This window comes from Podarcis muralis, chromosome 12, assembly GCF_964188315.1.
Source record: "Podarcis muralis chromosome 12, rPodMur119.hap1.1, whole genome shotgun sequence".
In the NCBI taxonomy this organism is placed as follows: domain Eukaryota; kingdom Metazoa; phylum Chordata; class Lepidosauria; order Squamata; family Lacertidae; genus Podarcis; species Podarcis muralis.
In genome coordinates this window covers 40,286,144-40,299,085 of record NC_135666.1, presented here as the reverse complement: position 1 = coordinate 40,299,085, position 12,942 = coordinate 40,286,144, and the positions used below count along the sequence as shown (strand labels likewise).

Below are 12,942 nucleotides of genomic sequence, written 5' to 3'. Positions count from 1 at the left end.
AATCCTGGGGAGCTGCTGCCAGTCTGTGTAAATCATGTTGAGATGGTCCAAAGATAGCTTCAAGTGAGTTTAATCCACTTGTGGCTCTGATCACAGAGTAAGGGTTTCCATAACTACCGTCTGACCCTTGTGCAAGTTTGCCTTGATATACAAACATCAAGCTGATACCATGATTCACAGACCCCTTTCATAGTCATGGACCCTGATCATTTTGTAATTGAAGTCGATGCAATGGATAACTTTCAAAAGGAGATTTGGGATGTCCCTGAAGCCATACCCTTAAAGCTTGAATTCCCAAATATGTGAGGCTTCTCTGAAATTAATCAGAGGGAAAGGTGCTCTGCATATGCTCTAAGTAGGGAAGGGATGGCTTAAAATGCAAGTACACCAGCTTAAATGCCTTGTCAGTCAGTTAGTGATGCCTGGTAATTTGACAGGCATCTATCATTTGTACTTTGTAATGAGCTGTCCAGAAAAACAGAAACAGTCCAATATATATTGATGACTAAAGATGGAAATCCAAGTGGCACCTTCACTCCCCCTTCCCTTGCCACAATTTATTATTCTTATTTTCATCAACGGATCAATTCCATTCACCTCTACTTAGCCGTTAAGTCCTACTGAATTTAGTGTAGCTTTCTGCTAGGTTAGTGTACACAGGATTACAGCCTAAATCACTAACTGCTTCCCTTTGATGGCACAACAAAATATGCTCTCTCAGACGGTCTGTTTTGCTCTGCCTAACAGTATGGTCAGCCATGCCAGAAAATAAATACAGATATTTGAATGCAGCATTATTTCTTCTTGTCAAAAACCTATAGTTATTTTCAGAGCCACGAAATGAGCAAAGCGGAAAGAGAAGAGGTGTGTCTTACCTATGATAAAAAGAATTTCCACTGCAATGTCACTGACAGTTGTGCTTCGGGTTGTAGATAGATCATCGTTGCCAATAAAGCAAACATTGTAAGGTACAGTCACGGCAACATAAAACGTCGCCAATAAAATAAGCCAGTCCCAGCCAGCTTTGAAAGTGCTAAAATGCAAAAGTATGAATTTCGACTTTTTTGCATCTGAAACTTTGTATTCTGGAAATGCTGGTTTATCTACAAAAACATTCTGGAAGGGAAAGAGAGAAAGAGAATCAATATACAATGCATCAGTTCTTATTTGACAACTAATGGAAAACTTTTTGGTAGTCTTACAACTTTGCAAAAGCTGCCCTCCCCCACCCACACATTGCCCACCAAAGCTAAATTTGCCGATATTGTTCCTTTAATCCTCCTTCCATGGGCTCAGCATAATCGCACTTCACATTAATGTACTGCAGGGTTATTTTAACCGTAAGGGAGGAGAATGGAAACACTTTCTGCCATAAATGGAAAGGGAAAATCCTCGATGCTAACTCAGTAAAGAGGCCAAAAGTGCTCAAGAGAGCGGCTGTTGCATTATAAATCCAGAGAAAATGCGTGGTGCTGCTCCTGAGATGTGCTGTTACCAGCATAAGCCTGCATTTTCAGTTTAGCTACAGCCATTTCTGAAGCATCCATTACAGAACTCTTGACCTTTTAAACTGACTGTTCATGTAATAATTCTTGGCTGACTTGCCCACCTCGGGTATTAAAAAATAATGCTTGGCAATACAACACTAAAGCCATACTTTCTGTCTCTTTATTGTCGTAGCTGCAGAAAAGGGTAAATCGTTTTGTGTGTTGTTGTTTCAACTGTAGGCACTGATGTCAGAGTACTTTGCTAAGTATGAACACAATCTAACCAAAGTTAAGTAAAGTTTAGTAAAGTCCCAAGCTTTGCCCAAGTAGGTGGTAAGTTAGAAAACCAAGCCTTATGAGGAATGGTTGAGGGAGCTGGGTATGTTTGGCCTGGGTAAGAGGAGACTGAATGGAGATATGATAGCCATCTTCAAATATCTAAAGGGCTGTCACATGGAAGATAGAGCAAGCCAGCTTTCTCCTGTTCTGGAGCTTAGAACCCGAACCAACAGATTCAAGTTACAAGAAAGGAGACTAAACAACAGGAAGAACTTTCCGATGGTACAAGCTGTTCAAAAGTGGAACAGATTCCCTGAGAAGGTAGTGGACTCTTTCCTTCCTTGGAGGTTTTTAAGCAGTGTTTGAGTGGCCATGGATGCTTTGCAGGGGGGTTGGACTAGTAGACCCTAAAGGTCCCTTCCAACGCTACAATTCTATGATTCTATAATGAAAAGAACAAGGATGGGGATGGTGCTTCCTGTGGGAGTGGCATACTGATTGTAGAGTCCAGAAAACCCAGAAATAGGTTGTCTGGAGGCAGGTGACCAGTGGCTTTGAGACTTCTGAATCTAAAGCCCTGTGAATTCCCTAAAGGGCTCCTCAGTGACACCAGCCTGGAGCTGGCATAGCAAAAAATAAAAATAAAAGCCCACCATCACACTTCCCATCCTGGCTGGTGCATGTTTAACAGAGTTTCAGATGTGGCAGTGAAGCTAAAACTCTCTGCCTTGCCCTGCTGCTTTCTGATCTCAGGGTGAATTGTTCTGCTCATCTCATAAATTCCAAGGGGTGGATTAAGCATATGTTTACATTATATTATTATTTTCATCAGAAAATATTAACTACACTTAATATCCACATATTAAATATCAAGCCTTTCTTTCCCAGGATCATCTCACCATAATTAAAAATTAAAATTCAGAGAACAACAAAATACAAGCTCCAACAAGCTCTGGGCTCAATATACCCTCCATTTGAGAAGTGTACTGCAAGTCATTTTATTACGTTCAATGACCAGTATTAAGAGCAAAACGCCAATTAAAATTTTGTGGAAGCTGAAAACAAGATAAAATGAAATAAAATCACATATACATAAAAAAGCAGTTCTGGGTGGTCATTTATCTGTCAGAATGGAAAACCTTCTGACCTAGAAGTGTCCATTGGTCAATATATTATATATTATACTAATATATAATGGGTGCTGATCATTATATGTCATATTTTGATTGCTGCTGCACAAAATTTGTGTGTTATGGCAGGATTTTTATCAAGGAGCAACAGAGTGGCAAGAAACTGACCAGAGCATCCAGTATATTTCAACTTCTCAGTCATGCAAGCTTTTAAAAAAAACATTTTCAAGACATGAACTCATATGGCTTCCTGGTTGCCAAAATGTCCTTCCCAGCTTGATGTGGATTAAAACAAGCAAAACACGAGTACAGGACAAGCAAAAAGTGGGGACACAAGAGCAAAGTAATGTGTTAATCAATGCACACAATTAAAATTGTATCCACTTGTAGCTGAGATTGCATTAGGGCATCTTGTAGAAGCATTAGTCCAAAGGTCTGGTGGCAAAAGAAACCAGCCTACAAAAACAGCAAGTGTATTTTGTAGGCTTACTTGTCAGCTGTGGTTACCTAGAGATGTGCATCATGGAAGCCTTAGCAGAGACTATGATTGCAATTAAAGCACAAGAAGATCGATTTATGTATTCTACCAAGCTACACACATCCATTTCAAATCCAGGGAGAAATCTCCTCAGCTTCTAGGTTTTATTTACAACAGCAATGATTTGATTCAAAGCCTTGCTGCCAATTAAAGGGAGACTGAAAGTAATGAATTACTAAAAATACCTCATGCTTTAAACTTGCAATGGCAATATGAGCAACTATGCTAAAACATCCCAGTTCTAAATGCTGCTGCCCTGGTTCAGGGCAAACTGTGTATCTGGCCAAACCGACATGCAGGGCGAAAACTATTTTGTGCATGTGGCTCAACAGTTAAAGCAGGAGTTGGGTGGGAAGAAGGCAACCTATGCAAGTATCAATCAGCAAGATGACGAGAAGCCCTGCATTTGGCAGGATGGGTGTGTAGTATGACACTGTCTCTTTCCATAGCACACAGGCATAAAAAATGGGAGAAAAGCAAGTGAAATGTCGAATGCTGCAAGAGTATCTTATGTCCCTTTTCAGAGCCAAACTGTATATGATGCTAAATGTATTGTTAGCCATCATGTCTATGCTTTTTAAAATAAAATAAAATAAACAAACAGCCCGTTAGCAGGTTTAACTCTTTCCTCCCTCACTGTAGTCCGAATTAAAATCCCCCCCCCCACACTCCTTGGGAGTGGTAGCCTCTACTGGTACCAATGGGACCTTTCAGTCCAAGCCTAGTAGTAGGCACAGGTGGGGGGGGGCATTTTTTTATTAGGACGTTGATAGAGGAAAGGATCAAATCTGCTCTTCAATTGCTAACAATGCATTCGCCCCAACACCTGTGAAGAGGACTCAAGAGCCAGTATATTATTCAAATATAACGCGAGATGATCTGCAAATCAAGAGCCAATTAATAAGTGAGGGCAAGGGAGTTCATTCATTGTTTAGAGAGCACCCCTTTTATCATCCCCTGAGCATGCCATTCAGTGATAATAATAATTATTATTATATTTATTTATACCCCACCCAGAGTGGCTGGGGTACAACAAAATATTAAAATACAATAGTCTGTTAAACATTAAAAGCTTCGCTAAACAGGGCTGCCTTCAGATGTCTCCTAAAAGGTACTTCATTAAGGGTACATCATCCCTCCTTCTTTCTAGATGAGCCTTGAGGAGTGAGGACCAAACATGTACAAAAAAGCCTTCATCCAAGTGTCCCAGCCCATCCCTGTAGACACCCTGAAACCACTTCCCCCTAGCCTGGGGCTATAGTTGATTGCTCCTATGAACCCACAACCCTATAATGCCTCAGGGTGGCATAGGATTTCATCTTTATTTTCTCAGCTGCCTTCACTGACCACCCAAGGTGGTCAACTTCTACTTGTTTGGCTCCACCCAACCACAGATGATCTAAAAGACAAGGGGGGGGGTTGGAGTAGCCCTAAAACTGGCCTGGTCCACTCCCCCATGATTGGTCACCTCACCCCAGGTCACATATTTGCCCCCCCCCCCCTGGGAAATTCCTTTCAGAGTCTCATTCAGGTAAGGGGTTGGTACAGCAATTTCACTCCTGTTAATAGTGGGAACACCATTAGTATCGCATCTAGTTTGGCTCTCAGAGATGGACTCTGAACCCACTGTATATGAAATGCTACCATTCATATGAGAGCACGCCTCTGACATTACCGGAGGTTACATTATCTATGTGAGTTCTACACATCCCTAGGCTGTTCCTACTTAATATGGAAGTTCCTCCATATGAAACATTTGCAGAATACTAAGGAAGTCCAAAGGAGTTTCAACAATACTACAACATTTCTAGGAGAAGGAAAACAATCAAATTCCCAACACAAGGGATTAGGGTATTCTGAATTGGCTCAAAATCCAGAGAAGCTTGGAGATTGTGTGCATCCAGCAGGGAAATTCCTTATCTACTACATTAGAATCAGTTTTAAGAACTTTGCTAGAGAAAAGAAAACATAAAGAAGCTTGCTGTGAAATGATGTGAAAATGAATGGCATTGATCTGCAAGCTTATGTGTCACCTATATGAAAAGCCAAGGTCCCAGACAGCCTCTATTGTGTTCTGCCCTTGTCTTGTAATATAGCTCAATCCATTCTCTATAAAAATATTATACTGGCATAGTTTTTTTGCTTTATATATTGACCTTCCATATTGCATTATTGAAAAGAAACTTGAGAGCAAGAACGTGCTACAAATAAAATTACAAATGATTAGTAGTACCCATTAGAGAAACTCTTCTGAGTTAGAAGAAAATTCACTGTACAAATAACCACACAAAAAGAAGCTTAGTGCTCTACACCTACATTATTAATTTTTAATTTGTTCTTTTCTCTTCTTTGTAGGTGTCCAGAGATGTGATAAAGGACTGCTCTACTCCGTCTGCGGGCTGAATCAAAATGTGATCCTGCTCTCCCTCTTCCTTTGAATTTTTCTGAAGAACAAAGATGAGACAATATTAAACAATGCAGACAGCACTTTGACTTCTGGACACTGAACCACTGCTATTTCAAGTTTCACCACTTTGGCAGTCTAAGCCCCAGACGGCTGTTTACTTGTTTCGTTTTGTTTGTTTTGGTTTTGCTTCCTTTCCGTTTTAAAATTGAATTAATTTTCATAGAAGGCACCAACCCTAATTCAACAGAGAGAGACACTGTGGTATAGTGGTTAGACTGTAAGGGTAGAAGGGAAGGGGGAGCAATATGGGGACTGGGAATAGGGAAATGGAGTGAGCAATGGGAAGAAAGAGGGGTGCTGCAGGAGCCGGGAGAAAGAGAGTGCGGGTAGATTTGGGTGTGGGAGAGAGAGGGAGAGGAAAAGGGGGCACGGAGGGAAGGGGAGAGAGAGAGAAGGTCTACTTGGTTATGCACACAAAAGTTGGATCTAGTGAAATGAATTCTCTTGAAAATGCATAATTGTTTTGAGAGGTGCTTCAACACACCACCACCGCTAAATCACAGGCCGCATATGTCCCCCATGACTGAATCATAAAAGTCACAGATCCAGTGCTTTCTAATATTCCCATTGTGTACTAATCCTTATAGATGCTCCAAATTTTGGACACCCTCCCAGTCCTTATTGGCTCCTCCAAACCACCATCAACTCAGAAATCACTTCTGTGTCCACATATGTATTCCCCGATCCTCATGAATCCTGGGAAGTGGACCAACAGTTCATCTGTACGGAATCATATTTAAGTATACAGCTGATCACCAATGTTTCTGTATGTTCAGAAAAATGAAATGTCATTTTCTTCTCCTGTAGCTATTATCTTAGTACAGGCAATCCATGAGGGCTAGAATTCAGCATTCGCTTGTTTTCCAGCTTTCAGATTTCTAATTGTGGTGCTGATTTAAACTAAGATTTTTTATTTCATTTTACACAATGGCCAACTGAGGTATCATTTATACTGCCCTCCATTCAATGCAGTTGCCATAGCTTCAGTAGAGTATCTCTGGGTTTATCCTTGTATAAATTAGAGCAGAGTTTGACCTATATTCGATAAAATGCTGGGATCATCTGAACGTACTGTGACACAGCATGACACACACCTACAACCTGTTCTGGAGAATGATCCTGCTCTCGGAAAGACGATAGTTGCTGCTATACAGATAACCCCACAAATATAAAGCTACTAACTAGGAACGAGAGTATCACCATGAATCATATCAAGTTACAACAATGTGTAAAACACTGTGACTGCAAGAGTTCAGTTATCTGCGCAGTAGGCACCAAGGAACTCAGTGTGAGTTGGGCTGTGAATTGCCTATTGCCCATTAATCAACACAGAGGATATTCCAACTCTGTCCACATCATCTGTGATGCTCCTCTATTTGAACACCTGGCGGGACCCTCAATGTCGCAGAAGGGGTCTGAAAACACATTACTTGCCTTGAAAACAAATGCTGTGGATCGGAATAAATGTGTATAGAAACAATTTATACCACACTAACAGTGCAATCCTGTAATACAGAGCTTCCCAAACTTTTCATGTTGGTGACATGTTTTTTAGACGTGCAAAAGCAAAGCGGAGATTAAACTAACCCTTTTCCAGCCCTGGGAAGAGCACAGGGATTGTTCGTGTGACATACCTACATATTGCATCCGACACACTAACATGTTGTGACACACAGTTTGAAAAGCTCTGCTGTAATATGTCTATTCCAAAGCAAGTCTCATTGAGTTCAACAGGACTTGCTCCCAGGGAAGTGGATACAGAACTTCAGCCTTAAGAATATATATCTGTTCACACACTGATTGTGTGTAATTATTACATTAATTGATTTATTTGATTTGCTGCTCACAATTCCAACTTTAGCATCTCATGAAGTAGGTAATCACCTACAAATGTCCAGGCTTGTTCAACAAAAGCATTTCAGGTACAATGGGAAAAATTTGGTGATTATTATTTTTAATGAAGTCTTGCACCCTTTCCTCAAGTAATTGTAAACTTAAACTTGTTGCTAGAAATGAGAAAAGGAATTTGGGGAGCTTCAAACTAAGCTGTCCATCAAGCAAGCGTAATTAAAATCAATGCCAAATATACAGATGAGGTGAAGAAAACCCAATTAGCACAGCAAGAAATCAGCAATAGATAAAAAGTGCATCTTGACGTCTGCACAAAAGGAAACAGAGAGACTTGATGCCTACATGATTGATGTGAAGGCTTAAATGGAAAGCAAGTCCATTAGTGAGGCAACACAGAGGGGCAATCACCTCTCCCTAAAATCATTCTGGACGTGTTTTGTTCACCCTGCAGAGCTGGCTAAGGAGCCTTTTTTTAACACTGCTGTGAAACCCCCAAAGGCGTTTCTAGCATCATGCCATCTACTTGAATGCACTGGTTTTTATTTTTACAGCTTTTTTTGCATTAGAATGAACATCCTAATCTTCAAATCATTATAAGCCACTGCTAAATACAAGGTATTTGGATGGAATTCTCACACTGGAGAAAGCACCGGCACACTCTTCCTGAATTCACACATTTTATTAACTTTCAGGGCCACTCAGAGATTAAGAAGAGAGGCCACATTCTATCAGAATCACCCCTAACCAATGTCTTTCTTCTCTTTCCTCAAAAGCATCCAGAAAAGGAATTCACTAACTTCCATAGGCAGCTTATTTCATTGCTGAAAGAAACAAAGAATTACAAATCATAGGAATCCAATGTAATTTACACTGGGGTAAAATATGCTGGCTTGCTGGGTCCAGAAGATGATAAATTCTTCTTGAGATAAATGTCTTCTTGAGAGACCAAATGCTTTGGCTGCCTCTAAACGAAAACCTGCTCCGGAACCAGAAGATATTGGCAATTATCAGGCAGTTGCTAACGGACGAGGTGTTTGAAAGGCTGGTCCAGACATTCTTTGGATGAGCCTGAGTTTCCAGATCCATTTCAATGGAGGGAGCAGTTTCAAGCAATCCCAGAAGACTCCTTCTCAGATCCTTGGCATTATGCCATGGGGTCTGTAGGGTTCCATTTGGTCCGCCGTGCTATTTAACATTTGCATGAAATCACTGAGAAAGGCCATCCAGAGACCTGGGGTGAAGTGTTATGAATAAGTGGGTGACACTTAACTCTATTACTCTTTTTCATCAAATTGAAAGTGAAGCAGCAGGAGTGCTAAATCAATGCCATCAATGCCAGGCTAAAGTACTGTTGAAGGACACATTGGCAATCCTGCGCTAGATAGCGTTGAACTCCCCCAGAAGAAGCAGGTTCATAGCCTGGGAAATGGTCCTTAATCTGTCACTGTTACCAGCACGTAAGTTGCTTCTGTGGTTAAAGGCCATGGAAGGCTGACTACGGTAATTGTTGGAACGAGAGAAACAGAATGGAATACCCAGTGCTTTCTTTCCTTTAAAAAAATGCTTAGGGGTACTCTCATTTTCCTACTCATATTGAAATACTACCTCTCCATGAGGCCAAACTTAGATTCACAAAATGTTTAGGGATATGCGTACCCCTGCGTACCCCTCAGAAAAAAGCACTAGGAATATCCTAGAAGCAGGCAGGGTTCCAGCCAGTCAGCTGGAACAGGAACAGGAACACTTTATGCAGCAACATTTTCTTGTAAGTCCCACCTGTAATGATACAAATAGTCACTGGAATAACACAGTGAAGGAACCTAGACATAATTCTGTGATTTATGCCGCAGCAATCAGCTAGAGCTATACAAGAGAGGAAAAAGAGGGATTTAACAGTATTTCCAGAAAGCCACCTTTATGCAGAAAACAGGTGAAGAATGCCTCTAATATATCTCAGGCAGATATGATTAAATAAAGAGCATTGCATCGCAGACTACAAAAACTAGGGCAGCTTATCTCTGCATTACTCAAAACAAATGGTTTAAGGGGCAGGCCAGGTGTCAGGGAAATCTGAAACTGATATAAATCTGATATAAAATCTTATACAACAGTTGGGAAGAATGGTGGCATATTTTTGAGCTAGTTTGCAACAGTGTGCATCTAATAAGGTAAAGGTAAAGGGACCCCTGACTGTTAGGTCCAGTCATGGCCGACTCTGGGATTGCGGCACTCATCTCACTTTATTGGCCGAGGGAGCCGGCGTACAGCTTCCGGGTCATGTGGCCAGCATGACTAAGCCGCTTCTGGCTAACGAGAGCAGCGCACGGAAACGCCGTTTACCTTCCCGCTGGAGCGGTACCTATTTATCTACTTGCACTTTGACATGCTTTCGAACTGCTAGGTTGGCAGGAGCAGGGACCGAGCAATGGGAGCTCACCCCGTCACAGGGATTCGAACCGCTGACCTTCTGATCGGCAAGTCCCAGGCTCTGTGGTTTAACCCACAGCACCACCTAATAGTTTTCTTGATTTAGGTGGCAGCCATAAATATTAAGTCAAAACAGAAAACATGCTTCACACACACACACACAAACACCAGACATTGTCACCAGAGGCTTCCTTCTCAACCATGAAGGGAGGTCCTGGAAAATGAATGTGTACAGAATGCCACCCTCTCCTCTGCTTATTTATGTTCATTTAGTCCACATATTAAGTCTAAAAAGAGATGGCTTATACTTGTGGTTCTTGGATACAATCTCAGGGCTGCCACCTAATCATAATGTCCTGCTTCTGGAGGCATCTGATTGCCCGTGGTTAGCAGGACTGGCCTAAAACCTTTTGGTGCCTGAAGCGAAGTACAAGACGCGGCTCCTCTAATTCTACTTACAGAAGAATACTCCAGGACCAACAGTTGAATCTTACTTCAGTACCAAACCTTGAAGCAGCAAGCCAGATTAGGGTGGCCAGAAGATACCATGTGGTGCCAAAGGGCAATGGCTGGTGGCTCAGTAGGAATAGCCGAGATTGCTACTGCTGGTCCTAAGCATCTGCTACCTGAGGCGGTTGCTTCACATAGCCTAATGGTAGACTTGGCTTGGATTATTAGAGGGGAATGTGCTGGACTGATTCACCTAGGAAAATCCCTGTGCTTTTTGAGGAGATTTCACCCCTCCCATTGCAAGAATCTGCTGATTTTCCAGAGAGGAGGGGGCAGATTGTGCTTGTTACTTATTCCGCTCCAGGCTTACTTCAAAGGGGAGACTGAGTGTTATCTCTGTGTAGATAAGGTCGCTGCAGAAAGCAGCTGTAACACTCAGTGCAGTCCAGTGTCTCCATTTGTATGTAGTTTGTATAGTACAGGAGCTGTTAGTGAATAAAAGAAGATATTCTTCAGCACTGTCGTCCGAGTGATTTATGCTCTGCTATACTCTGCTGGGCACGGCTGTCTTCTGGAAGTGAGTTCGGTGCTCACAGCTCTGAGTTGTGAGTCCACAGCACTTAGACCTGTTCCTGCAGAAGAAGGTCTCTGGAAGTGCTACGCCAGCTCGCCTGGCCCAGTCGGGGCTGAAGTGGTTGACCCCAGTCGGTGGCACTGGCTCAAGGGCGATGCTGACACTTGTATCACAGATTTGACCCACGTTCTATTGTGAATACATAGGTGCAGGTGGCACAATGGATTCTGATTAGATAAAGCATCGCTGATGTGGCTCTCAATAGGGTATGTGAGGCCCAAGTGGATCTGGGTCAAGTCTGAAGACTTAACCAAACAGCAGGAAGAATCCTTACCCTAGAGCACAGATGAGGAATCTGTGATGCTACAGATGTTGTTGGACTCCAACAACTCCCGGCCACTTGAATACCAGAGGTGTCCTATCCATGCCTTAGAGTAAGAACCAAACCTCACCCATATCCAGAAAAGTGCACTAAAATGTAGTCTTTTTAAAAAATAATAATGCTGTGTGAGGGTTCAAACCCTACCAATGTGAGTGCAGTCAGAACTGAATGACAAACAAGGTATTGAGTTTCTTTTGAAACATCAACATGGAGGCTTGCAAATAGACTTCTCAGTAGGCTATTCTAGATTTGCATGGCCTTATTGAAAAGGCCCTGCTGTTATCAGTAAATTTTCCAGAAACATGTGCAACATGGTCCCATTGAGTTCAATGCTGTTTAATCCTAGGGGGAAAGGGTATAGGGTTGCAGCTCAAGTTTGTTGCTTCACTGATTTCAGTGGGAACTTGGTACCACGAACATAGGGCTCGTCCACTGTTCCACTTGTTCTGTGCCCCAAAAGCACATATCTGAGAGGTTTCCACTTGTCTTGTGGGTCTGAGCAGTTTTTCATTGGTCTTGCCGCTTTCCTCAGGAAAACCAGCTGCTTATCGCTGAATTGGAACAAACATCAATTCGCAGAAAAATCTAGAGATGTTTGTTCCAATTCAGTGGTAAACGGCAAGTTTTCCTGAGGGGAAGTGGCAGGACAAGCGAAAGTGTATACAATCTCTTCGTCTAGATGCAACTCAATACTTTGGTAGATATTATGCTTTACTTTTATTGTATTTTAGTGGGTAGTCTTATCTGACGGATTTTAATTATGTTTCAGGGGCCGATATCTGCCTCTCATGATGTGACAGGTCTAAAAAAAAGTTCCTTTATTTATATTGTGCTTTTATGTGGAAGATTTTCCCTATTTAGGCTGCTCGCAACACAGAGATATGAAGAAAGACTCCAAAAATGTTTCTTCAAATGCCACATAGATTTTAAGCAACTGATTCTCAAAGTAGCCCTGTTCATACTTTGCATGAATAATTCATGCAATCATTAATGAATTAGGTCTGCCCTGAATATTGTAGATTTGCACTTTCATTATTCTGTCAGGTGGCAAAATAAGTTAGTTTAACTAAATTTGTGCCTTTAACCAATCTTGTGCGCCCTTCTTGCTCTAGCAGCTCTTCCAGGTGCATTGTTTGAACTCACAATCACAAGTTTGAAACCTGAAAAGTCATCAGGGTATTATTTTTATACACATTTACACAATGTGTGGTGATATCCCAACTTTTTTAAAAAACATTAATATTTTTAATGTTTGGCATTTTATTACCGTATTTTTCGCCCTATAGGACAGACTTTTCCCCCTCCAAAAATGAAGGGGAAATCTGTGCGCGTCCTATGGGGTGAATGCAGGCTTTCG

General features: G+C 41.7%; 1 protein-coding gene across 1 annotated transcript in view; it reads right to left on the bottom strand.

Annotated features, from left to right (window-relative positions):
• KCNH8 (potassium voltage-gated channel subfamily H member 8) overlaps positions 1-12,942 on the bottom strand; it is a 155,515-nt gene that overhangs the window by 67,738 nt on the left and 74,835 nt on the right. Inside the window, exons 4-5 of the mRNA XM_028750902.2 lie at positions 5,751-5,878; positions 876-1,116 (exon numbers count right to left, since the gene is read on the bottom strand). Coding sequence (XP_028606735.2) covers positions 876-1,116; positions 5,751-5,878 — 369 coding nt within the window. The remainder of the gene's footprint in view (positions 1-875; positions 1,117-5,750; positions 5,879-12,942) is intronic.